A 26,790-nucleotide genomic window follows, 5' to 3' on the forward strand; every position below is an offset into this window, starting at 1 on the left:
TTACAATAGAATCGCCAATAACAAGGGCTCTTTCAACATGAGAGAGTAGGTGCATCACTGAGTGGGGAGAATCGATTGGAAACTCTAACAGGAACAGGAGAGTGGTGTTGTTTGCGGAGTGAGTATGCCTTCGTGACGTCACCCAAACACCCTGCTGGGGGGCTCTACAGCCGGTACCAAAGTGTGTGTGTTGCTCTCTGTACTACTCGCATCTACCGGCTTCTCTTTCTCACTGACCTCCACTAGCATTCCGATGCATGTCTCTAACTCTTTAATCTTCTCCGTCAGCCTGACTAATTCCTTGCATTTATCACGTGTGAATCCCTCACTGCTGATGGAAGAGGCTATTGTAAACATGTGACATGCAATGCAGGAAGAAATAACGTGAGCGGATGCCATGACTTAATGCAGTTGTTTGTTGTTCCCGAGCGGTGAGGGTTTGAAATCGATGTGAATGTATCATGTACCGCAATGTATCATGTCTGTATTAATGCTTTACTTTAAATTATGAATTTGCCAAAAGGTACCTGTAGTCTGCTATAATTCACTGTATAACCATAGTTACATGGGTGAAATTTTAAAACTCCAAATCCAAAAAATACACCAATGAGGGGGGCTTTTAATATATTATGATTTATTATTCATCACAGCTGTCATCAAATTAATTATTAAATACAATGTGGACTTCCTCTTCTGCAGTTATGGAACAACTATACAATTTATTTAATTCTCAACAGTAAATGGTTTAATGTAAACTTTAAAACAAGCATGAGACATACAAGTGGACAGGATGAGATAACACTAACCCTAATAAAAAACTAAAAAGAAAAAAAAAATGTAAATGATTTTTACAACAATCCTACAACATACATTTGGTCATACTGACCACTGCAAAAACCCATAAGACAAGTCAAATACTTTGCACCATGTCCTAGCTGTCTCAGAGTATTAGTAAACAAACTTTGGACAACCCTTGCATTAAATCTTGATGAGCATAGAGTACATACCTCTGTAAGTAGTTCTGTTGATTACCCTTTGCAATACAGACAAGACAGTAGTAAAGGAGGCCTGATAGGTGAAAATCTGGTTTATGCAAGTGCATGGGATTCTTCAGCTGAATCCAGATGATCAATGTGATCTAGATATAACAGAAATCCCACTTCAGGTCTCATGTCGGAAACTCAAGAATACTATATATGGTGTATGAGTATCAGAATAATTCATAACACTGAGGGATTGGTGGGTATGGTAAGTATTCAATTTATCAGTTTTCACTTCACAACAAGAGTAACACTGTACAGGTAAGGGGTTTGTTATTTATTACAATTTATCTAACAAAGAAATGCCTCTCTTAAATATCATTGAGCATGTCTGGACCATCCTTTCCTTCTCTCTCAATATAAAAACAACTCTAAAGGTTAATTTCCCCCTTCAATGTGATGGGCACATAATTACAAACAAAAAAGAAAGAAAAAAAGTTCAGAATAGAGTGAAATAATCATCAGTATGAAATCACGATAAACATCTCCCATAGCACTTGTGATTTTAAAATGCCTAAAATAAATAACAACTGCTTTGCTTTGTTCTCCAGGAAATTGGGAGAAAATGTGTAGAAATAATTTTCAGCACATAAAAAATAAAACAAAAATAAATCCTTTGACTAAATACAAAGTTCTCCAAATCCACAACACTCTCCTAACATTGGGCCCCCTTTATAAATAAAGCTCACTGCCATTCCAGTCTATCAGGCCTCCGTGTACTTGCATAGAAAAATAAAAAATGAATTATCCAATAGACTAAAAATGTATGTAATATATTTCATATAGTTTTATGTTAAAATGAATACAAGTTTGTACATGAAGCCAATAGCTTCAAAGGTTAATGCTACACTGCTGCGCCAAACCCTTCCAATCCAAAAAAAGCAGATTGAAGGAGTAATGTGAACTTGACTAGAGTGCCCTACATCAAGGTAATCCATCAAGGTTAGTGGTGAAATAGAACAAGCCCCAGTGCAAAACTCCATCCATATTAATATCAAAATAATTAACATCAAACGACATTGAATTACTGGACCACTAGACTCTTGGCAGAGTTTAACCAGTACTGCAGTTTAGGCCAAGCTGAAAAAAAACAAAGAAAATAATAAAATAAAAAAAAAATAAAACAAGCTATTCTGGATCAGAGAAAGTGGAGTGACAATAAAACGCTGCATTTTTGGTGAGGCTGACATAGCGATAGACTGATATCTAAACTTTCAGCCATCTATTTGTTTTTTGAAGAATCTCCTCTTTGTAATTATGTTAACTTAAATATTAGATGCTGCACCATACTTAAAAAGTGGTTTTCCATGTCATGACTTTTTGATGCACCTTTCCTCCCAGATCTCAGTTTCAAATTCAGGGCTTTTTGTTCCTCAGCTCTTCCACTCCCTCTAATGGCCACTTCCTAACACTTTTGCACTTTAACTCTCTATGTTAGCATGACTGGAAGAAGCTCCTTTAAGAGGAATTACAAATTTACTACACTGCCAAGGCACAGACATATGATAACACACTAACAAACAACAGTACAATGAATAAATAGGTCCTTCAGAAAACTCACACATAATGCATGTTGCTAGCACAAGGGCTAAAGTTGTTGCCTTGCTTTTCTCTGTGCATTCATTTGAGAAATGTTTTATTCAGTATATTCTGGTTGAGATGTCTCTTAGGTGATGTACAGAAGGGATTGTTGGGCTGAACTGGCACAAAAGGTGCATGAGGTTTATGTACACCATGGCACCCAGTATACTAGAACTGACTACTAATTACACTGTTCCTGTTGATCTCACAAATCTAGTTTACACCTTTATATAAAAAATAAAAAAAATAAATAATAATAATAATTTTTAAACCAAATAATAATCAATTTAGCATGTTTCGTCAGATTGACGTCAGGCTTTGAAAGCACTGTCAAGCAGAAGAGATGATAAAAAGTGAAGCATGTGGGGCGGGTGCAGTGATCCAGTTATCCTTGTGAAATGAGTACTTAAGATGAAATGGACGTTACAGGAGATTGTTCATTTATCCTCTCTGTCTTTCCCTCTCTTTCATTCTCTCTCTCTTTCCACCAGCCTGCAGCCACTTTGATTCCTTGTCCTTTTTTTCCCCCCATCCCACATCCTCCTTCTTCTGCCCTTCTATCTGAAGAGATGACAGGTCAGGAATTAGGCCAAATCTTTCGCTGCTGCGCCTCCATTCTTCTCCTCCATCTCTCCACCTCCACCTCCTCCTTTGTCTTTTCTCTTCCCCCCCTTTTCCTTTTTCTTCTCAGCTTTCTCCTTCTCTTTCTTCAGTCGTTCCTTCTCTGTCTTTTCCCGCTCCTTCTTTTCTCGAGATTTCTGCTTTTCCTCCTCTCTCTCCCTCTTCTTGTACTCTTTGCTTTTCTTTTTCTTCTTTCCATCCTCTTCTGCTGCCCCTGCAGGTGCTGTATTTGTGGACTCGGGGCACGGTGGTAATGGGGCGTTGTTGGCGGTGGGTGAGGGGATGGTGGGGGTGATGTGTTCAGAGACAACTTTTGGTTGGAGTGTGTGTGCACTGGATGCATGTGCAGTTGGAGCTGGTGCCATGGTAGCAGAAGATGCTGCAGCTAGTGGACTGGGACCATGCAGTGCCTGCGGCCTCCCCCCGTCTCCGGTATTATGGGGAGGTGATACAGGAGGCTTTGAGTGGGTCATACCGGCCGAAGATTGTGGTTCCACTACACCAATGCTACTTCCAAGGGGCTGCAGTGGGACAGCATCTGTGCCCAAGCTGCCAGAGATGGAGCCTTTCTTATTATGAGAATGAAATGGTGTCTTGAACTTTATAAGGCCGGAAAGGGAAAGGAGGCTTGATGAAGCACGCAAGGGGCCAGGGGGAGGACCACCCAAGAAGGACAGGCTTCCCCCAGAGCTGATAGCATCGGCCCTGTGCTTTTGCTCAAAGATGGCCCGTGTGCCGTGCAGCCTACGGCCTGGTTGATGGGTCAACTCTCCACGAGATTCCCGCCACTTCCGCAGCTGAATACTGCACTCTCTCTCAACGAGAGCCTCTGTCACAGATAGAGTGACAATCTAAAGAACAAAGAGTGGAGAGTGTGAGAGTTCGAAAAATACTGCTGTGGATTTAAGAATCTCCTGCCAATCTCAATACTACTACTCCATTCTGTCTCCTTTTAAAAGCTCTTTTTCTGAGTGTGCTCACCTCTTGCACAAGAAATTCCTCCCTGATAGTTTCAGGGGGAATGTTCCTCAGTCGCTCCATAGTCTCGTACATGCCCTGCAACTCACGGAGCTTATCCACAGATCCCAGCATCTGTTTGAGTAGCACCAGACCCACCCGGAACACAATCTTCACTCCTGATACAACAATAATAATGCTTTAACATCTGGGAAAAACATATACTGGCCAAGTATGCAATTTCACCAATGCACAGTGTTATTAAAAGCCCTTCAAGTCACAAGATATTTCTGTAATGTGAAGAAGGATATTCAATAATATAAAACATGTAGGGCAGGACTTTATTTGATCCATCAGGAATTGTTAGGATTGTGAAAAGTGACTGTTTCATACAGGAACTGAAAGCGAGTTTGCTAAAACAATGCATAAAAAGCTATTTGGTCATTTTAATTTCATGTTGACTTTAAATATACAGCACAAGCAGATTTGTTTTTTTATCTCCAAACATAAAAAAGTTTCTATCATTCTGTTTAATTTATCAAGGACTGACCTTCACAGAAAAACATGTCCCAGACGCGTAAGACGCAGACCCAAGGCAGCGTACGGGAGAAGATGCACATGAACCACTCTGTCATGTACAGGATTGGGTCTATCTTAAATTTCTTCAGGTGGCGGTAAGCCATGGGACACACTCTCCTCAACAGAGAGAAAAAAACCTCTCCATCAAGCTGGATAGCTTCCTGTGAGATAAGATATGAAAAGTACAACTAGTATCTGCTCTCCTCTTTGGTCCTGTTAAGATTAAGCAATGTCTTTGAGTCAGAGTACTCACCAACCCAGCGCTGTAGTACCCAGGCAAGTATTTCTCACAGATCTGCACGAGACACCAGAAGGCTTGCTGGAAGAAAATAACAACGAAGATGGGGTCCATTATGAACAAGCTGATGAACAAGAATTAACTGTAAACATGCCCACACAAAATGTCAACCCACAGAAAGCAGCAAAATTTCAGCAAAACTGGAAAACCCTGTCATTCACAAATTATATACATTCAGCCTCACCTTGTATGTATGATTATTAAATGTTTTGGCAAATTTTATTGTGCTTTTAGCAAGCAATAAGAGTACAGTACTCTCAACTCCATTCAATACATCTAACCATGTCTGAATCCACTCCACAGATTTCCCTCCAAAATCAGTGCAGAAAATGTATCTGCAGATTCAGTCTGGGTCTGACTGTGAGGCACAGTTTTTTTGCAGTTATTAATGATACTTAATGAAACTCCCTCTCACCTCAGCAGGCATGTGCATGAGCAGAACTGCTGCCACTGGTGCCTGGGCCTGACAGTAGCCCTCATCCGGGCGGTAAATGGTGTAGGCCTTCAAAATCCGGAACAGATCCTGCTGGCTACACGCACACATAAAGGTTAAGAATTAAGACTGAACCAGAGCAGAGAGGTTTGAGGGTATAAGGAAGTGTAAAACTGAAAGGTAGAACACTGAGAGAACAAAGAGTGAGACTCAGCTTCTACCAAAAATATTGATTAAAAACAATCTGAAGCCTTCCTTCAGATTCCCTCTGGGCTCTTCAGATATGTGTAATGCTCTAATTAAAAGCCTTACATACCCCTTTCCCTTGAAAAAACCCTCAGCTCTATTTACCCATATCCTCCCCGAGCAGCAAACATCTCATGGAATGGGAACTGCCTGTGCAAGTCCTTCTCAATGATGTCCAACCACTTTGGATCTCCTGGCTCTTTCTCCAGCTCCTGTGAGACAAAGACATTAGGGAAAAGAAGAGAAGAATGAGCAAGCAGCAATGATGGGCCCAAGTACAACTGGTCCATTTCCACTTGATGGCTTTTGGAAAACAATGCAAGGTGGATACATTCATTTGGCATTTTACATTATTCTAAACAATTTTGAAGCAATATGAGTACATATAAGAGGACTATATTAAAGTCTGCTGTAAGAGCCACAATTCCTGCTGCTAGGTGGTGTCACTATAACCGTGACCAAAAATAGTCAAAGCCATGTGATTAGCTCAGTGAGTATTGACACTGACTACCACCCCTTGAGTCACAAGTTCGAATCCAGGACGAGCTGAGTAACTCCAGCCAGGTCTCCTAAGCCGCAAAATGTACCCAGTTACTAGGGAGGGAAGTCACATGGGGTGACCTCCTCATGGTCGTGATTAGGGGTTCTCGCTCTCAATGGGGAGCGTGGTAAGTTGTGTGTGGATCACAGATCACATGAGCCTCCACTTGCTGTGAATCTCCTTGGTGTCATGCACAGCGAGCCACGTGATAAGATGCATGGAATGACTGTCTCAGAAGTGGAGGCAACTGAGATTTGTCCTCCACCACCCGGATTGAGGTGAGAAACCACACCATCAGGAGGACCTTTGGAATTGGGCATTCCAAATTGGGAGTAAAGGGAATCATTTTTATTAAATTTTTTAAATCAATGTCCTTTAGCCCTTAAGACTAAACATATCAAAATTTTGACCGAAATCACACATTCCACAGAGAAGATATGAGACACTTCTTGTTTCAAATTTTTTGCCATTAATTTAATGCCTTGCCATGGCAACATTGTTCGATATATCAAAATCTGTTTGCAATTTAGTACCTTCACTGTCTTGGAATAATGTTGTCTATATGTGGTGACAGTCTCATAAATCCCCTAGGAGGAGTATTTAAAAGTTCAGAGACTACAATGTTCATAAAATGCACATTCCATCCAAAATATTCCAGCTTGATGAGATCTATATGTGTACAAAGTGTGGTGACGGTAGCTCAAAAGGAATGTGTGTGTTTTTGAGCATGTTAAGTTCCCCAAAAGCCAACAGAAACATTGAAAATAATAATAATAATAAAAAATAATCCTTAAAAGAATAATAAAGTCTCCGCACTTTCAGTGCATGGGCCCTAATAATAATATTAATCCTTAGAAGAACAATAGGGCCTCTGCACTTTCAGTGCTTGGGCCCTAATAATCCTTAGAAGAACAATAGGGCCTCCACACTTTCGGTGCTTGGGCCCTAAATATTCCTGTACTAAGATAAGAAAAGTGTGTAGACCACCTGATTCAGTCTTACCAACAACAGGCTAAAATTAAGTAAGTAAAGGTGAATGTAAAGAATTTAAAGAAAGGATAACAGCAAAAAAATAAAATAAAATAATTTACATTCTTAAACACAGGAGTTGTATCAAATCTGACCATACCTCAAACTTCCCAGGATTGGACTCGAGAAGTTCCTGACTGTTGGAGAGCAGCTGCCAGGCTTTAGCTCTGAGCGAAGAGGGGATTCCTTTCCTGCAGCGAATTTTTACCTACAGAAACACATATTACACATTAATACACAAATGCAAAGTGACCCATTCAGATTGTCAGATGTTATCTAAAGTGTTGCAGAAACAGTTGTTTACTGCAACAGTGAACTTACTTGTAAAGACCTTAGTCAGAGTAAACACATATACTTTATAAATAAAAATGAGGATGTGAGGGTAGTTTGTAAAGTCTTACTGAGTATATAATTGTGATTGTTCAGTCGTTAAAACATAAAAAATAAATAAATAAAAGTATTTTCAGTTGAAAAAAAAAAATAGAAAAGAAAAAAATGACCCAAGACTTTACACATTACAACATATTGAACTGATTGTACTTCTGTCGCTCGCAGTCTTGTTGTCTTTAATATCAAATTAAATACGGTGTTTACTCTGACTAGTCTATTAACATGCATATGAACTGCATTTTAAAATCCAGTCAGGAATGCCTTCAGTGACCCTTTAAGCAACAGACCTTTTGAAAGCGTCGTGATATCCACTTGTCCCAGTTTCTGAACATGTCCAGCCATTTCATCTCTCTCTGTCTTGCCACAGCCAACTGGATCTCAGCCTCACTTTAAAACAGAGAGAGGTTCACAGGAATTCACATAGAAGAGATGGGACAGACACAGCATAATCCTACAAGCAACTATTTAATCAGGCTACTTGTGCAAAGAGGTGTATGCAATATACAGAAAAAATGTATAATGTTTGAATTTCTAAAAACCAAACAGAAGCCCCAGAATCTGCTGTGTTACATGTGACTATGGAATTAAGTGATGAATTTGATCAAGTGAACAAGGACAGCATTGCACAATAATAGCAATTGGACTCGAATTTAGAAACTAATATTTGGAGTAAGTCAATAAAATAAATATTGTCTCTCAATGATCTCTTGGTCTAAATGGTCTCGATGCAAGGGAGTCTCTTGTGCACTCTGTTGCACTTTTCTTTTCCTTTGAATGCGTGGTTTGCTTCTGCGGTTCAGAGCAGTGCTTCAACATGGTGGCATTAAATAATGTTTACACAGTTTAAAGACATTTACAACCAGAGAAGTATAGCACAAGATAAGCAAACCTCTATCCTAAATAAAGTTTGTCCATCTATGTACATTTTGCAACATACAAGTAAAAAAAGAATAATTTTATGATGTTAATAGTGGTGGTGGTGGTGTAGTGGTCTAAGCACATAACTGGTACTCTGGTAATCAGAAGGACACTAGTTCGACACCCCACAGCCACCACCATTGTGTCCTTGAGCAAGGCACTTAACTCCAGGTTGCTCCAGGGGGATTGTCCCTGTAATAAGGGCTCTCTGTAAGTCGCTTTGGATAAAAGCGTCTGTCAAATGCATAAATGTAAATGTAATTCTGTATGCTTTTAATGTAAATTGTTCACACATTATCCACCAAATATATATTCTCAGCAAAGAAGTGACATGTCTGTCACACTAAGGCACACCCCCGAGTAAACTATGCCTTCCTAAATGTTTCTATGCCTACATTTAAAATAAGTAATCTTTTAATTCAAGTGAAACTTGAACATGTAAATAATAATAATTTAAAAAAATTATGTACATTTTCCTAAAACAGGGTCTATAAAATAAACCTACAGCAAACAGAAAACTATTACCAAAAGGGATTTTAGATTTGACTTGGACTTGAAACTTGAACTTAGAAGACTTGACCTTAGGATCCTGTGAATGTGTATGACTGACACAATTATTGGAACAAAAATGGCAGAAAACACAATCTGACAGACGGTCAAGCACACTGACCAGATGAGAAAGTCTATTTTAGGCCTTACCCACATTGACCATTTTTACAAAGCTAAAAAAACATGTGATGATTAATAAGTTAATGCTGAATGGGGGAAAAGGGAAATGTTTGCCACTCGGCCAACGTAAAGGACAGTGTCAGTGCCCATTTTAGCAGAATTAGTCAGCACTATAGATAAAGTGGAGACAGTCAGGGGGAAGAGAGACAAAAAGTGAGATGGTCAGTACACTCTGACTCAGACGAGCCCTCTCAGCACAATCTGAGTCACTCACAACAAAGAAAAAAATACAGCTGCAAGCAGTGATGATGGGCCCAAGCACAACTGGTCCATTTCCACCCAGTGGCTTTCGGAAAACAATGAAAGGTGGACACATGCATTTGGCATTATTCTAAACAATTTTGAAGCAATTTGAGTAATAGAGGAGGACTATTTTAAAGTCTGTTGTAAGAGCCACACTTCCTGCTGCCACGTGGTGGCGCAATGACAGTGACCCAAAATAGTCAAATCTATGTAATTAGCCCCAGGACTAAACATACATCTCAATATTGATCTAAATCGCACACAGAAGATATGAGAGACTTCCTGTTTCCCATTTTTCACCATTCATTTAATACCTCGCCATGGCAACACTGTTCAATATTCTAAATCTGTTCGCAATTTAGTATTTTCAATGTCTTGGCATAATGTTGTCTAAATATGGTGACAACCTCATGAATCACCTTGGACGAGTATTTAAAAGGTCAGAGACTGCAATATTCACAAAACCAAAAATAGCTAACTTCCTGTTGGTGGGGCCTACTGACTATAAATATGAAAGTTGTCCAGCTTGATGAGAACTATATATGTACCAATTTTGGTGACTGTAGGAGAAAATGTGGATTCTACACAGGCCGTCTTACACACCCATTTTAGAGGGGGCGCTACAGGCTGTTTGATATTGACAAAATGCATTGAAAATGTTGACAGATAAAATTCTTAGGGAACATTGCTGCTAAATCACTTATGTTGTATATTCAAAACAGATAGGCATATTAAAGATAGATCATATGTTTTCATTGTGTGTAATTTATTAATGCTATAGTGTGGTGGTGGAATAGTGGGCTAAACCACATAACTGTTAATCAGAAGGTTGCTGGTTCGATTCCCACAGCACCATTGTGTCCTTGAGCAAGACACTTAACTCCAGGTTGCTCCAGGGGGATTGTCCCTGTAATAAGTGCACTGTAAGTGTGTCTGCCAAATGCATAAATGTAAATGTAAATGTAGTGTTAATTTTATTATAATGTATATTGTTATATACTTATTAAAATTTACTGATTCACATGGCAGAGAAAATAACTCAAACACATGCATTAGATAGAGCTCTAGAAAGATGAGAGAGATGTTTTAAGTGTTTCAACTCACTCTACAGATGTTTTTATTACTCAAAGCGTTTTTGCAATTTCTGCCTTTCTTGCTGTATTATGAGGAGCGCCACGATGTGACTAGACAAAATTAGATCTCTCCAATGTTGCACGCTTGCGATGAAGAAGGCTTTGTTGATTATAAACAGGAGCAATACTTTTATCGCATCGCTCCCTTATAGAGACGTGGTACAACACCATTCGCAAGTCCAATTAACAGGTTTATACCCATTTATATACTGTTCGTAAAATATAAAGTTCAGTAGATACACGCACTGCACGCACACACAAGCTGCTAAACACTGCACCGCGAGTGAAGGCGAGAGGGATAGAGCACGATGCGACAGAGGGAATCGCATTTTGAAAGTGAACATGTTGGAATGATTCAAATTGTGCTCAATTGCCGCAATCCCACATTATTGATCTAACATTCGTTATTAAGATTTTAATCAGGCTACTTGTCCGGTCGGGGAAGTAAAATTCTCTTTAACTTGCCCGTTCACAATTTCCACTTGTCCCGGACACGCGGACAAGCATTAATGTCGAGTCACATAATCTTCACCTGTCGCTGTCTACTGTGTGTGTGGAGGAGCTACCTGAGCTCCACCTCTGACAAAATTTAAAAAAAAAAGAGCAGACAGAAGCAGCCTTATTGTGACAGGACAAATAACAACAATTAATGTGCTTGCCATGGCAACAGTATTTAAGATAGCAAATATTCCTTCACAATTTTACATCATCAGTGTCTTGATATAATTCTAAAGAATTTTGAAAAAATGTAAGTAAACACAAGAAAGCTATTTCAAAGACTGTTAAAAGTGCCATACTTCCTGCTGCCAGTTGGTGGCACTATGAATGCGACCCATAATAGCCGCATCAATGTTACCCAAGAGCTGAAGCCTAAAACCAGTCCCCTTTGTCAGCTGGCTCTGAAACTCACAAACCCACTAACAAACACCAGTTTCAGACCAGCACTGCTGAACAAAACCAGATCAGAGTAAACCAAATCATAAAAGAAAGCAAAAATTCATATTTGGACCATTGGGAAAATGAAAGTAAAAACCAAAGTAAACTGGAATGTTATCGGACCCTAAACAGAACGTATAATCTGGCAAAATATCTCCACACTGTAAGAGATCCAAAACAGAGACGGATCCTCACCAAATACAGACTCAGTGATCACAGTCTGGCCACAGAAAAAGGCAGACACAGACAAACATGACTTCCAATGGAAGAACGAGTCTGTGCTCACTGTGACACGGGTGAGGTCGAGACAGAGACACACTTTCTCCTTCACTGTGAGAAATTTACAGAGGTGAGAGAGAGATACCTCCACAAACTCTCAAACCTCATGCCACAGTTTTCCAGTTTGGCAGAAACCGATCAGATGCTGGTGTTACTGGGGGAGGACCATCATGCATCAGTTGCAGCTAAATTCATTTTTGAGCTGCACCTCCTCAGAAACCAATTACTGCCTTAATGTACTTCATTCACAGTACTTTTATTTTCTTATGTTTATAATGTCCTGTTAAATCCACATTTTATTTTATATTGTAAAGTGTATATTGTTATTATAGTTTTTATTTTATTTGATTCATTACCCGGCACCTTATTTTAATTCTATCTTATCATTATTATTTGTCTTGTCATTATCTGTTTTGTGTATTAATGCTTTGGCAATATTGTATGTAAACACAATCATGCCAATAAAGTACTTTTAAATTGAAAACTGAAAATTGAGAGAGAGAGAAAGGATGGATACATGAAAAACACAAATGCTGCAGAAGGGCAGAGCTGATTTGTATTGCATTTGTAGTGAATAAACAGATGGATGGGTATGGCATTATGAGAGTTCCTCATTCTGCTCTTGGTTGTAGGCGTCAGTTATTAATATCCTTGCACACTTCACATCAGGTGCTGCTTCACAGAGGACACAGTCATTCTGTGAATCGCCACTCAGTCTCAGACAATTAACTTATTTGCCTTATCTATCATAAATGCTTCCTCTGATTTACTAAACAGACAACCAAACCAAGCAGTGAAATAGAACCATACAGCAGAATGTGAGAATAATAAAATATTACATTTAATATTAGAGCATTTCAATTATTAGACATAAAATACAACTACAGTCTACAACGTGAAATTAAAATTGACCCTATTTGCTTCCGTAATGGACGTTGTCTTACAGTGCATGATTCATTGATGATTCACGTTTTCCAAAGAAATAATCTGTCCTCATAATTGACATCTGACATCACAAATTACACTTATTTTTTCAAACCTTCCCCTACAACAATCTGGCTCCATTCTGATATGTAACGCCTACTTTTTATGATCCAGTCAATTCCCAATAAATAAAACAAAATCCCTGCAGCACATATTTTTATCACTAAATATCCCATTTCACTTTGAAACGCATCCATTTATGAAAATGAAATGAGTTGACTTTAAATTAGGGCTGAAAGGATGACAACATTTTCGACAACATCATCAATAAAAATTTGTGGACAAAATGTTTTGTTGTCGAATAGTCATTTGATCTCATTTAATCTAACATGCCATCTAATGATGGCACACAAGAGCAGCACTGCATTTCGCACCTGATTGAGGAGAGAAAAATTACACAGATCACAGTCCAGATGCACTCTAAACTTTCCAAACAGCTTCAGGTGATGTAGATCGGCAAGTATGAGGGAATAATACAAAAATACCAAATAAGTAAATACAGAAGCACTCTCGTTGTGGAATAAGCCATAGCTCTTTAAAGGAAACACCCCGGCGTTACATCTTAAATGCAATTATATTTAGTGCATTATAGCTTTATTAAAGTAAAACTAAATACAGAAGCAGATCATGTAAATAACTACAAACTCAGAAACTGGCATTTCTCTGTGCGGTCAACGCCTCTTCTGTGAGTTGCGCAAATATTTCGATCTAAGGAGGAGCGATTGAAACTGCACCCGGCTGATGCACACTCTGTCGCAGGGACGCTCATCCTCTGACCGCGCACGCTTACTGCTGCTAGATTATAACGTGAAGGCTCGCGACTCATTGAACTCATAATATATGTCACTGTGCAGTTCTTATCGTGAAGAAAATTGGCAATACGCAGCTTTATTAATAAGAGAGAGTGGTTTTTTTTTTTAGTTAAAGATGTAGAACAGAAAAATGAGAGAGGGAAGTGTTCGCCCAATTATAAACTGCAACAAATTACTGATTTGTTGATTTGGCTTGTTTTCCAATATAAATATCTAAAACTCTTCATCTTAAAACAATGTACATTTTCTTTAGCGGTTATACTGCAGAAGAAAAAATTGTTTTCTGAGAAAGTACAAGTATTTTAAAATGGCTAAAAATCCTTAAAAAAAAAAAAAAAAAAGATGTATTAACCTGAAAAGCAGTATATAACATATTTAAATTTGCTTTTAGAACATAGATCTTGAATATAAGTATATTTTATCTTTACTGCACTCGTAGAATTATAACCAAGTATAAAATACACATATACAAAATACATTTATATTTAAGATACATCCTCTTAAAGCAAGTCTAAATATATTATATGATGCTCCTCAAGTAAATGTATCTTGTTTTAAGGATTTAAAATTTCTTTACTGAAACTTAATAGTATTTTTTCTCCTTTAATTCAGTGAATGTCTTCTAGAGGTGTTTTTTTTTCCTCTTTATAAGCACATTTAATACAACCTTTTAAGTAAGGAAACAAGTTGAATAATCGGTTAAAAGCTAATGATTAAGGCCCCCAAATAAATGTAATTTAAAATATAATAATTACAATTATGTCTATATGCTTAATAGGGTTGCAACGGTATGAGAATTTCACGGTATGATAACCGTCTCAGAAAATATCACGGTATCACACAATTACTATTATCAGTGAAAACAGAAGAGTTTTTTATTTATCTGTTTATTTTTGAGCAATCACTTTATTATAATTGAAACCATTTATTTTATTGAAGTATGTGTAAAGAAAAGTCTCCCTTTAACTCAGCGCTTCTCAACTGGTTTTGCTTCAGGACAGATTTTACATTGGACATCAAGTGAAGACCTGACATAGATTAAACAACCTGTATTTAATGTATCCTGTGTTGCATTTCCTTTTATGTTGTTTTCCAGTACAAGCACATGCATCAAGTGACATTATTTTTGTTGTTGATGTCAAAATCTACAGGAATTTTTCTCTCCCCCTTTTAAAGATTGAAGAGCATATTTACTTATATGGGCCCATTATTATCCCGTTTGTTACCTAATATTAAATATTTATACACATATTACACAGAAGGAAAGGCTCCTCATGTTCAGTGTGCTAGTCTTAAATAATAGTAATAATAATAATAAATTAATGTATTTATGAAAAACAAATACTAGCTGAAACACATCTTGAAACTTTAACTACAACTGCCACTGTTGATATAAAATGAGGAATTTTTATATAATTTCTCTACGTTAGTACAAATAGTGTCTGATAATATCATTATTTGCACCAGGGTGCAAATATAATCTGCCTTAAAATAATTATAAATATTATATAAAATATTATAATTAAGATAATTAAAATACATTACACCATGTAACATATATAGTGGCAACAGACAAGTAAAGCATTTAGACTAGGGCTGCACGATTTGGGGAAAATGTCATATTGCGATTATTGAGGTTAATATTGCGATATGCGATTGCGATATAATAAACAACTTGCTTGGTTATCAAGAAAAATGCACAAATAGATTACTGAGATTACTACAAATAGAATATATGCTGAAATGTGTATTTTTCAACTCAAACATACAAACTAGCAACAACAACAACTATAAATGCACAGTGTTTTCCAATTAAAATATTTTTACAAAATTAAATATCTTTGCATTACTGCAAACTTGTTATTTTCTCAATATTACACCTAAATAAAATAGAACAATAAATAAAAACATAAAAATTTCATGAAAATAAGATTGTCCAAACAAACAGGGACATTTAAGCAGGATGTAACATGTACTTTCTATAATCTTTTTTGAAAAGGAAACTGGATATAAAAGTGTGCTTCACTCAAACCACTAAAACTGTCGTCGTTGTTGTGTATATATATATATACATACACACATTTTATTGTTGTTATAATTTTAATGTTATTTTTCACATAAGATTGATATTTTGATGATCTCATCAATGATGCAACATGTTGCGAGCTGCAGACAGCGGGGGTGTGAGACAAGCGTCTCCGTGTTAGAGTGCGCATCAGCCGGCAGAACTTTAAATCTCTCCCGGTCTCGACTCCCGCTCAGATAGGGTCACTTCCGCGAGTGGTTGAAGCGGCTCTGACCGCACAGATAATGACAGTTTTGGAGTTTGTGTTTATTTACATGGCACACTCTGGTATTATATTAACTTTTATTAAGGATAAAATAAAGATATATCGCAAAGCTGTGATCTGTGTTATTTTTTTCTGACCACCAGTTCAGTGTCGGTTTGAAACTCACATGACCACACGTGCCACTCCCTAAACTGAGACTGACTGGTCATGTTTTTATTAGCGGTGTAGAAAATGGGCAAACAGCTCTCAGAGAGAATGGGCTGACACGTCCACACATGTACTTGTTTATTTAATAAAATCGCAGAATTTGCCGTCATATAATCGCACAGGCTGACATTGCGATTGCGATATGATTAATCGTGCAGCACTAATTTAGACAATACAAAAATTGGCTTTAAAGTCAAAATATTGTTTTGGCCTCTACTTCCCTCTGGTCACGGTGTAATTGTTGGTCTATGTACTCATGCATCAGAAAAATATAACACACATACCGTAATTTACGTTCTCGTTCATGGCTGTTTGCCAGAAAAAAACAAACAATATAGGTATTTTGTAGGTGTTTGTGACTGACAACTTTTAAAATACATCACTTATCTATGATACTGTAAATACTACATGAATCTGATTAAATAAATAAATAAAAGGGCGACATGATTACAGAAATTAAAAGATAAAATGTATGAAACAATTACATTCAAATCTGTTTACATGCAGGGTCAAAATCTCTCTTAATGCGGACTGAGAGAGTTATTGCTGTGCATAAAACATGTTCAAAACAATGCAAGGAATGGAGAGAAAAAAAAGCAGGGTCACTTGGCACAATATAGGCGGTAGATCAGTTGTTTGGTCCAGGGGCCACATCGGGCTTTAAAGGCATAGTTCACACAAACATTTCAATTCTCTCATTATTTTGTCACCCGTATAACATCCCGGATGTGTATGACTTTCTTTCATCAGCAGAACACAACTTAAGAGTTTTAGAAAAATATTTCAGCTCTTTTGGTCCATACAATGCAAGTGAATGATTGATTTTTTAACTCCAAATTTTTAAACTCCGAAAATCACATAAATCAGCATAAAAGTAGTCTAATCCATGTGCCTCCAGTGATTTAATCCATGTCTTCAGAAGCAATATGATAGATGTGGTGAGAAACAGATAAATATTGAATTCCTTTTTCACTATTAATACCCTGTTTAGTCAATCTCCACTTTAACTTTCACTTTCTTCTTTTGTTTTTGGTGATTCACATTCTTCATGCATATTGCAATCTACTGGGCAGAATTTCTAGCAAAAATTGACTTAAATATTGATCTTTTTCTCACCCACACATGTCATATCACTTCTGAAGTCATGGATTAAACCACTGGAGTCACATGGATTAGGCTACTTTTATGCAATATTCTTCTGAAAATCTTAATTTGTGTTCTGAAGAAAGAAAGAAATACACATCTGGGATGGCATGAGAGTGAGTAAATTATGAGAGAATTTTCATAATTGTGTGAATTATTTCTTTAAGTAGCACATGGGGGGTCACATTGTCATCCTTTAATGATACAATGTTCCACATTGATTTAGTTCTTGTATCTTTTAAGCCCAGAAATAGTTGTTCTCATTCTAATGCCTGATGCACAATTTTCTAAAGTTTGTGGAATATTCTGCTTAATTATTGCTCTACAAATGTTGATACTTTTCTATCTTTATAAAAGCTAAGCATAATTACAAATTATTTTATCATCTCTATTTTCCTGGTAATTTATTATACAAATTAACACACTCTCTACATCAGGGGTCGGTATTAAAAAACAAAACCAAACAATATTATTAAAAATATTATTATTAAATGTATTAAATTACATGAATACTTTTAAAGCCACTCAAGTTATTCAGCCAAAAGTAGTGAGTGGTTTTCTCATTTCCTTATTATTGTTGTTTGATTAATAGCCTTTATATGACATAGCACACTAGACAGTGCTCAATTTGGTTACATGTTCACTTCAAGTCCAACATATGATATGTCCAACAACATACATTCACTTTCAACCAAACCAACTGCATTTACATTAATGCTTCATCAAGACGGCCACTGGCGGAATTATAAAGTGCATTTGATCATTTAGGCTCATAACCGCATTAGAGCTTAAACATTAGCCACCTGTCAATCAAACAACACGCAGAGAAGGACGTCAGGAAATAAAAAGTCAATCTTTTATATTTTATCTAGATCAGGGGTGCCCACACTTTTTTGCATGATGATCTACTTTTAAATGGCCAACTCAATAAGATCTACCAACTAAAAAAAACACAGTTTATATATATATATATGTAATAATGTTCAATGTTGATATCGTTCAGATTGCATAATCAGGACATTAGCTACTGGTAGCTAGTCTCAAACACTGCTAGCTTCGCAATTTCACGCTCTGTTCTCAGAAGCGCTTGGAAGGCCCGAAACTAGTTGTCATGGCAACTGAATAAACAACAATCTCGCCTGGTCAAAATGTACTTGTCAAGTGCAAGTCAGACAGAAACTAAAATAAGGAAAGACATTATATATATATTTTTTATTACAATTTTATGAAAGCACATTTACATTTCGTGCGATCTACCAGCATTGCCTATGCGATCGACTGGTAGATTGCGATCGACGTATTGGGCACCCCTGATCTAGATCAAACAACCAGTGTTTGTCTTGTTAACACGATCATTGTAATGAACACCCCTGTTCTAAATGTAGATCATTGGCTAAATATAGAAAATTACTCAAATGTTTATCATCAATTTATCATCAATAACATCTGTTTTTTCAGATAAACATCAAGATTGTTTTTATCGCCCAGCTCTATTGATAACGTTGCATTAATCTCTCACATCAAACCCAATAATCTCAGTGATAGAAAGTTAAATTACAGGCTATGCTATAGACACACAGAAATATGAAATTTACCTCAATATGTTTCTTCAAATTAGAGGCAGAATTAATGCTCATATCTGGCTTGAGCAAGTTAAACTCACATGACACGAACTAGCAATTGGCCTTTTTCACTACGAAAAACCCTTCCAAGTGCAGCTATGATTTTCAGGTGTTGAACTGTACTTGAGGCACCCATAACAGTTGGCGCCAGATCTGCAGCTACCTTTCAAGGTTTTTTTTATGTGTGATTTGATTGGTTGGGAGTCACGAGCCTCTTCCTAGCCAATCATGTTGATATATAAAAATAAATCAGGACAGGGAAGTAGTGAAAAAAGACGGTGGAAAATAGCGTAGTAAAAGTACAGTTACAGCACTTAAAATGCACAAGTAAAAGTTGAAGTATAAAATTTTTAAACTACTTAAAAAAGTACAATTCTTGGGATAAAGTAGTTAATTACAGTAGCGTGAGTATTTGTTATTTGTTACTTTACACCACTGGTTGCGGCGCATCTCAATTGTTTTAAAATAAAGCACGTCTCGAAAAATCTGCATTCTGTTGTGCTCCGTCCAGCTGTCTTTGAGCACAAAAGCACATCTGTGGAAGGCTGTGTGCTGCATGCTCGTTGGTTTGTACAGCTGGCACACTGACTGGCCCCTACTGCATTAAGGTGGTACGTCAAGCTTGATTTACTCATGACATTTTCACGGTATGATAACATCACAAAAATGACCACAGTATTACGGTATCACAGTATTGAGGTGCACTGGTAATATTATTAGCGGTTTGATATTTGGTTATGAAATATGTCTGATAAACACACAGAGAAATATTTCAGTTATAAACAATTCTTGAACTTTATATTGGATTTCTTCAACTTTAATCCTTTAACTTTTGATCTTGAACATCAGGACACTCTTAATCCAACTAGGTAAAAAAAGGAAGAAAAAAAAAATCACAAACAGGTAAAACAATAATAACATGTATAATAGTCAGATGACTATAACAAAAAAAAAAATGTGTTATTTTATGATTTATGAAATTGAACTGTAATAATTTGTAATGATTATTGCCCAGGTTAACACTTCAAATATGCATTTGTATGCATTCAGTAATTTGTTGCATTTGTGATTTAGTTCAATTCTACAATGCCTACTGAAAATATATTATTCATTTACAGTTATTTATTGGCATTTTGTCCAATACTGTCTATTTTCTGCCACAGTTTCACTGTCAATTTCCTGAACACCAAAAGCCATGCACTTTGTAAACCCTATTTAGTACTATGTTTTACAGATAAAACATATTAGTAGTATCAAACACATTGTTGGCCGACTGTTGTGCTGCAATTAGGCAAATGAACAAACAGTTGGCAAATTGTAATGTTGAACGAGTGCTTTAAACCATTTTGGTGCATTTGTGAATGTGACACAAAGCATAAACATAACTTTAGCCTACCTTGTCATTACAAAACATATAAAACTACATTGAATCTGCCGTTTTTATGAAACAGGGGCTATAATTTATTATCCTTATACTGCATTTCCACTTACATTCATCTACGCAAATTCAGTGGGATGGTGCTTAAGGTTAGAAGTGTTTCCCGCCTGAGCCCGATTTTTACAGGCCGTCAACATTGATCGAGCCTTGTTGGTTTTTACATAGCTAATGTAATCCCAGACCGCAGTCTTCAACCACTTTGGCAGCAGAAATTATGGTTTGAGCGCGGACATGTCTGTATGATGCACTTCTGGTATTTGTGATGCGCTGCACTCATGACACCTGCATTTTACCTTTAAAACTGAGTGACAGTTGAATGTAACATGAGGATGATGCAATTTAAACATTTATTTTATCTCGCCAAGTTTATTTGATGCTGTGTAAATGTTGCTGATTCGGTCTTAATTAAACTGATTTGATTTTTAGAAAATGTCTTTATATTCCTGCAATACAGTCAATGAGAAGATTTCAACGGTATGATTACAGTCTTTCATGTACAGGTCGGGGGCATAATTCATTGCACACATTTTTAATGGCTTACTTATGGTTGTCTCTGCATTTCAAGCTGGGATAGGATCATGTATTTTAAAATTTAAAAAGTCACACACTTGAGCTTTAAATGATGAAAGATGTGGCATGCTCTTACTCGCTAAAGTATTTTATCTTTGCTATCTTTTCTCATAAGGAAACCTTCTAAAATAACATGTGAGAATATGCTTTGAGTCATTCAGTTCAATGCATTCACACACCCACCTGCTCTCACTGTACTGCGCTCCTCCCAGGAACCCATATTTATCAGTACGTCGCAATGGGCCGTTGATCTCAGAGTCTGACCCCAGCGAACTGCCATCCTCACCAAGCCCAGACAAAGACTCCAGCGTGCCTGACATCAGGCTAGCTGACTCCAGGTAGCTAAGCGTGTCCGGAGCAGGACGTGTATATGTGACTGTGTATGGCAAACCCAGGGACCCACCTGACTCCTGCACCAGTACAGCTGGAGGCTCAACTTTGGAGGGTGTGCAAAGAGGCTCAGGGGCCATCTTGTCTGTACTGGGAGTGCTGGGTTTAGGGTTCTGGGTGGGTGCTTGTGCTTCAGAAGGAGCTGCTGATGTTTGGCTGGAGTCTTGTGATGAGTGAATGGGGGCAGGGTTGGAGGTTGAGAGATGTTCTGCAAAAATGGGAACAGAGGGAAAGGGAAGCTCAGGTGGAATGTAACTGGGGGGTGCAGGATTGGAGATCTGGTTAATATGAACATTGGGGTAGAGATTAGGATTGGGATTAAGTTCAAGGGAAAATGGCATCTTGTGCTCCTGCTCTGAGCACTGTGCTTCTGTGTGGCCAATTAAATCAGTTTTCCCATTAGACCCTCCATCTGCAGCAGCTAGTACTGGTGGATCAGCAGGACTCTTTGTTGCCATTGTAGAGGGAGCAGAACTGTTCTGGGCAGGTGTGGCCTCCCAAATTGAACCTGGGGAGTTTTTCCCACCTCCTGCCTGTAATGTTGGGTTCCCCATCACTGCTCGGTCCCCATTTAGAGATGATTTTGAGATGGGTGTTTCTGATGGGAGAGGTAGTGGGCTAGAGTGAGCATGCACTGATTGGTTGCCCATACCAGGGGGTGAAGGATTGAGGGCAGAGATTTCAGCCATAGCTGCCCCTCTATGTGTAACAGCTGAGAAAAATTAAAAGAGAAAAAGCCAGAGTCAGTAATTATTTGTTGCAACACAAGAATACAAAAAATATGACCCTTTACTTTATATATATATAATACTTTTTCAATAATGTAATACTTAGATACAGGATTGCTTAATAGTGTATCCAGACACAAACCCATTCCTTTATGCAAATCTAATGGTTATAATCAAACAAGAAAAGAAAGGAAATGTTGATTTACAAAAAATACCTCCACCAAACAAATCTGAAATCAGATTCCATAAGCATGACTCAAGTAACAGCTCTCCAAAGAATAATTTGTTACTAGGGATGGGCATTTTGTCTACTTGTGTACTCTGACTAATTACTCAAGTACTCGTCAAGTACTCAAGGGGCAATTACATGTTCATAAATGTATATATAATAGTCTGACAAACGTCTATGTCTGCTGCATTGCATCTTGTTGTTCCAGTGTATCGTCTATTCATTATTATAGGCTGTTATAAAATTGTTTGTTACAAAATGTATAAAAGATTGCATAATCAAAATATAATGCATCATATTTTGTCATTATGTGACGATTCGCTGCCCAACTCTGAAAAAATGTGCACAACACGCATGTGTCTGTTCTTACTTCAGGTTACCGTAGAAATCTTAGTACGTGTACACCAGTTTTTTAGTGACTGTCTGAACCGTCTATTTTCAAATAACAGGAGATGCCATAACCATTGCGTTTTAATATGCGTGTTAAGTTGAAGATCAGTTTTAAAGATGCTGCATTGTGCTCCATTTAACTGCGCTCTGTCTAGCCTTTTGAAACACTTGCCTGCTGTACACTGCCACACGCGCCTGGTGTGTATGTATAAGTGTGTTTCCCCAAATGTTCGCTCTTGTGAGGAAAGCTGCGATGTTCTGTATTGTTGTTGCTGTGATTCATGAAGTGCTCCATTCAACTCGGAGAGTCTGAATTTCCACCTTTCAACTGAGGTATGTGCAACGGAATGACACTTTAAATACTATATTTTTCAGAATTAGGACCACGTGAATACCGTGATATTTTCTGAGACGGTTATCGTACTGTGAACATCTCATACCGTTGCAACCCTACAGCATTATTAAACAGCATTTTCTACATCTTGAATAAGTATAGAACCGGTTTTTATGACCTCATATTAACTGAGGCAACATGGAATATTTGTACTTTTACAAACTAATTTGTCACTACACAGCACTAGGGCTGCACAATATATAGTTTCAGCATCGACATCGCGATGTGCGCATCCGCAATAGTCACATCGCAGAATGTGCGATGTAGTAAGATAAACATATAGTCTACAATATTTTAGCATTACATCTGTCTGATATTACGTACTTTACTCCGGTTTATGGGTTCATTGATACACAGAGTTTATTATAATTTTTTTTTAAACGTTCATTGCTGCACGTTGTTGACATGCAGGCTCTGCTTGCGCCAAAAGAAATGGAGGATTTGGTTGCAAAATTAAATGCATTGTCAGTTATATGGAAATATTTTGTCTATAGACAGGATGATGTTGACCAAAAACAGGTTCTTTGTCGAGATTGTCTTGCAATTGTTGCCACAACACAAGGAAACACGACCAATTTGTTTGATCATTTAAGTCAGCGCCACAAATCTTTGTATGTGGAGTGCAAAGCCAGATCTAAATGCCGTCCAAAGCAAAAAAAAAAACTATTTCAGATGCCTTTGCCAGTGTTACACCATATGAGAAAGTTTCCAAATGGCAGAAAAAAAATCACAGATTCAGTAACATTTCACCTTGCGAAAGACATGGTACCAATTAACACGTTTACCAAAGAGGGTTTTAAAAACATGATCCGGTCGCAAGCGGTATGTAATACAATCACGCAACTATTTTTTAAGTTATTTCTTTTAGAAACATTTTATTTTTTGTTGTATTTTTGTAAACCACTCAGGGTTGGTGTATAGCTGCACTTTTTCCCCAAAAGGTTTAAATTAAAAGATATTTATTGTTTACATTTCTTTAAAAAAAAAATAAAAAATAAAAATAAAAAGAGGTTTGTAATATAATTTGTAATATAATAAAATGTTAAAGACTTATTTTGTCATTCACATGAATTATTGTGATAATGAAACTTCCTTAGTGTAATGCTCTTTTTTAACCTGATTGGAGTACAGAGATAAAGCCTCCTGTAATCTCCTGGATCCCTTCTAGACACCACACTTCATTCATAAACGAGCCCCTTTATTAGGGTAAGCATTGGCAACGTGCATTATTAATATCGTAACGTGTTAGATCATTGACTTCAGGGTGAATTGATAGAGGAGTATTACATGAATACAATGGAACCATGGTGAATTAAACAGTGTATTCATTATAATAATAAAAGAAACTACCCAAAATAAGTCAAAAAGTAAAGTCATTTTCAGTTTCTTTTCCATGAAGATGCAGTTCCCTACAAAATCACCCCAATCATTCTAGAATAATTACTTCTTCTCAAATAGAGCTATTCATGTAATCTGGCAAAGTCATCCTGTTTTTTTTCATATTGCAGAAAAACAAAATATCGCAATGTCAGTTTTTTCCAATATCGTGCAACCCTACACAGCACTATTTAAATGAACTGCAAAACTGCTAAAAGATTATTAGAAATTGTGGAAGACTCAATGACCAAAGACAATGACCAGTTAAAGCACACAAAATATACACTTTCCCTGGTAAATTCAAAGACATTTTAACCAAATATCATGATGTCGGAAAAAAATTTGTTAGCCAGGATGGTCTGTTTGGTAAAGACAATTGTCAACCTTTTGACAGAATATAGTTAATTGTAAAGATGTACCGCTATTTCCTCTTAAACAAACATCTGTTTCCTATGCATGATCTATAAATACAGCTGTCTGAGTACACATGTTCTCAGAAGGTAAAAAGGAAGTAGTTCCTTGAGAGAAAAACTATGACTATGCGTCCCAAAACGCTTCAGAGGGCCAAAAAAGCCAGGTAGGCATCCCACTAGGTTTTGTGATACAGCCCGTGTTCGTCGAACAGTGAAATGTTGCATACAGCTGATTAAATCACACACACATACAGACGAATGGCTATTACAAATTAAATATTTTATAACGCATTATCGCCTCATCAACAACTTATCTGAATGCAAAAAAATAAAACTCATCAGGATGAGACGAGGTCTTTATGGGACTCCACCCACGCACGCACATGAACTGTCTTGCTCGATCTGGGTAAACGAAGCTCTGCTGTCTGAACTGTGAGGACCAATGAGATGTAAACAAAGCACACATGTGAACTTTTTGTGCCAGTTTATTAGAGGATGAACGTTTGTGCAAATGTGCGGTCAGTCACAGTGCGGCACAGCACATGTTATGTGACAGAACAATAAACAGGGTACCATATACCAAAAAACCTCGTTTATGAAAGGTCAACACTGCAGTCGGAAAGCACGCAAACAAGGTCATAAAGTGGGTAGATAGCGCTTGAGATTGATTAACCAGCAGAAGTCGGTGGATTTTTGAGTGTCTACTACTAAACTAAACAAAAGCTGCTAATAATGTTTGTCCTCTCCGTGTCTTATTAAATTGAGAAATCACCATCCACACCATGCTACAAGACATATATAGAAAGTGGAGGGAGTTTTAATTCTAATGTGTTCATACAAGTGGTGATTGACCTGCTATTGACCTGCTAACTCGCTAGCTTGCGTCTTCGGTATTAAGTGCGGCCGATCAGCTCAACTTCCCGGTTTAAGACGCAGTGTAAAGGCGTTATTAACTCGACTGTGTTCGGTGCTGGCGGAGCATATATGTCTCGACTGAGAGAAGATATGACCATCGCCCAGACTCACCCGCAGCTGTGAGATCTGTCCCGGGGGGCGGGGAGGCTCCTGTCCACTTCGGTTACCGTGACCCCCTCGCCGCTGACCGGATGGAAGGTGTGAGTGTGGCAAGCCACTGGTTCGCCTTTGAGATGATAGTAAAGTTTCAATTATAACATGAACAGTGAGATGTAGCCCGTGTGGTTAGGGCTCTTTCTCTGGTGGGTGGTGTGTTGCTGGGCTAGCAGAGGTGTTAGCTAAACACTGCCACTGTGCGCTGCTGTCCCGCTCATCCGTATGAAACCAGATCCTCATAAATATTGGCATTGAGAAGACATGTGCGTTTCGTTTTTAAAAGTCAAGAAAGCTCCCTGAAGAGTGTATTGGGCCGCATCGCTGGAAAAGATAAGCACGGCTACTGACATCTCGCCGTGTCCGCATTTCCTACCAACAACTCTGAGTGACAGCGACGTGCGCGCACCCGCGAGCCGTGAGCTTCGGACACGCGCAGGATCGACTGACGTCACGACGCACAAATCACCACTAGGTGGCCATAGTAGGCGGCTCCATGATTATATTCTTCGGTTTCATGGCGGGTGGCACCAAAGTTAAGGTGCATTATCGCCACCTACTGTGTTGGAGTGTGGACCAGAGTTTACCAAATTGAACTTGGGGGGAAAAACTGAAACAAAATCTCTTAATCAGCTCTGTTCTCTCTCGAAATACACTCTCTAATCCATGTCTGTATTTCTTCCACTCCCACCTTTCTAAGTTCCCTCTTCATTATTTCTCATTCATTAGAATACTTTTGACAGACACAAATAGCATGCTCTACTTACTCCTCTATTCCACA

At 37.8% G+C, this 26,790-nt stretch overlaps 1 protein-coding gene across 1 annotated transcript; it reads right to left on the reverse strand.

Moving 5' to 3' along the window:
• Nucleotides 1-620: 620 nt before the first annotated feature.
• Nucleotides 621-26,390, reverse strand: LOC127648468 (TBC1 domain family member 10B-like). Its single transcript, XM_052133162.1, has 10 exons — nt 25,968-26,390; nt 21,204-22,122; nt 8,003-8,102; nt 7,426-7,533; nt 5,861-5,967; nt 5,492-5,606; nt 5,032-5,097; nt 4,750-4,939; nt 4,224-4,378; nt 621-4,093 (listed from the first exon to the last, which is right to left on the reverse strand). The coding sequence occupies exons 2-10, from the start codon at nt 22,097-22,099 to the stop codon at nt 3,206-3,208; spliced, it is 2,625 nt and encodes an 874-aa protein (XP_051989122.1). The 5' UTR covers nt 22,100-22,122; nt 25,968-26,390; the 3' UTR covers nt 621-3,205.
• Between the last annotated feature and the right edge of the window lie 400 nt (nt 26,391-26,790).

The sequence above is a fragment of the Xyrauchen texanus genome, chromosome 8 (assembly GCF_025860055.1).
Source record: "Xyrauchen texanus isolate HMW12.3.18 chromosome 8, RBS_HiC_50CHRs, whole genome shotgun sequence".
Lineage (NCBI taxonomy): Eukaryota > Metazoa > Chordata > Actinopteri > Cypriniformes > Catostomidae > Xyrauchen > Xyrauchen texanus.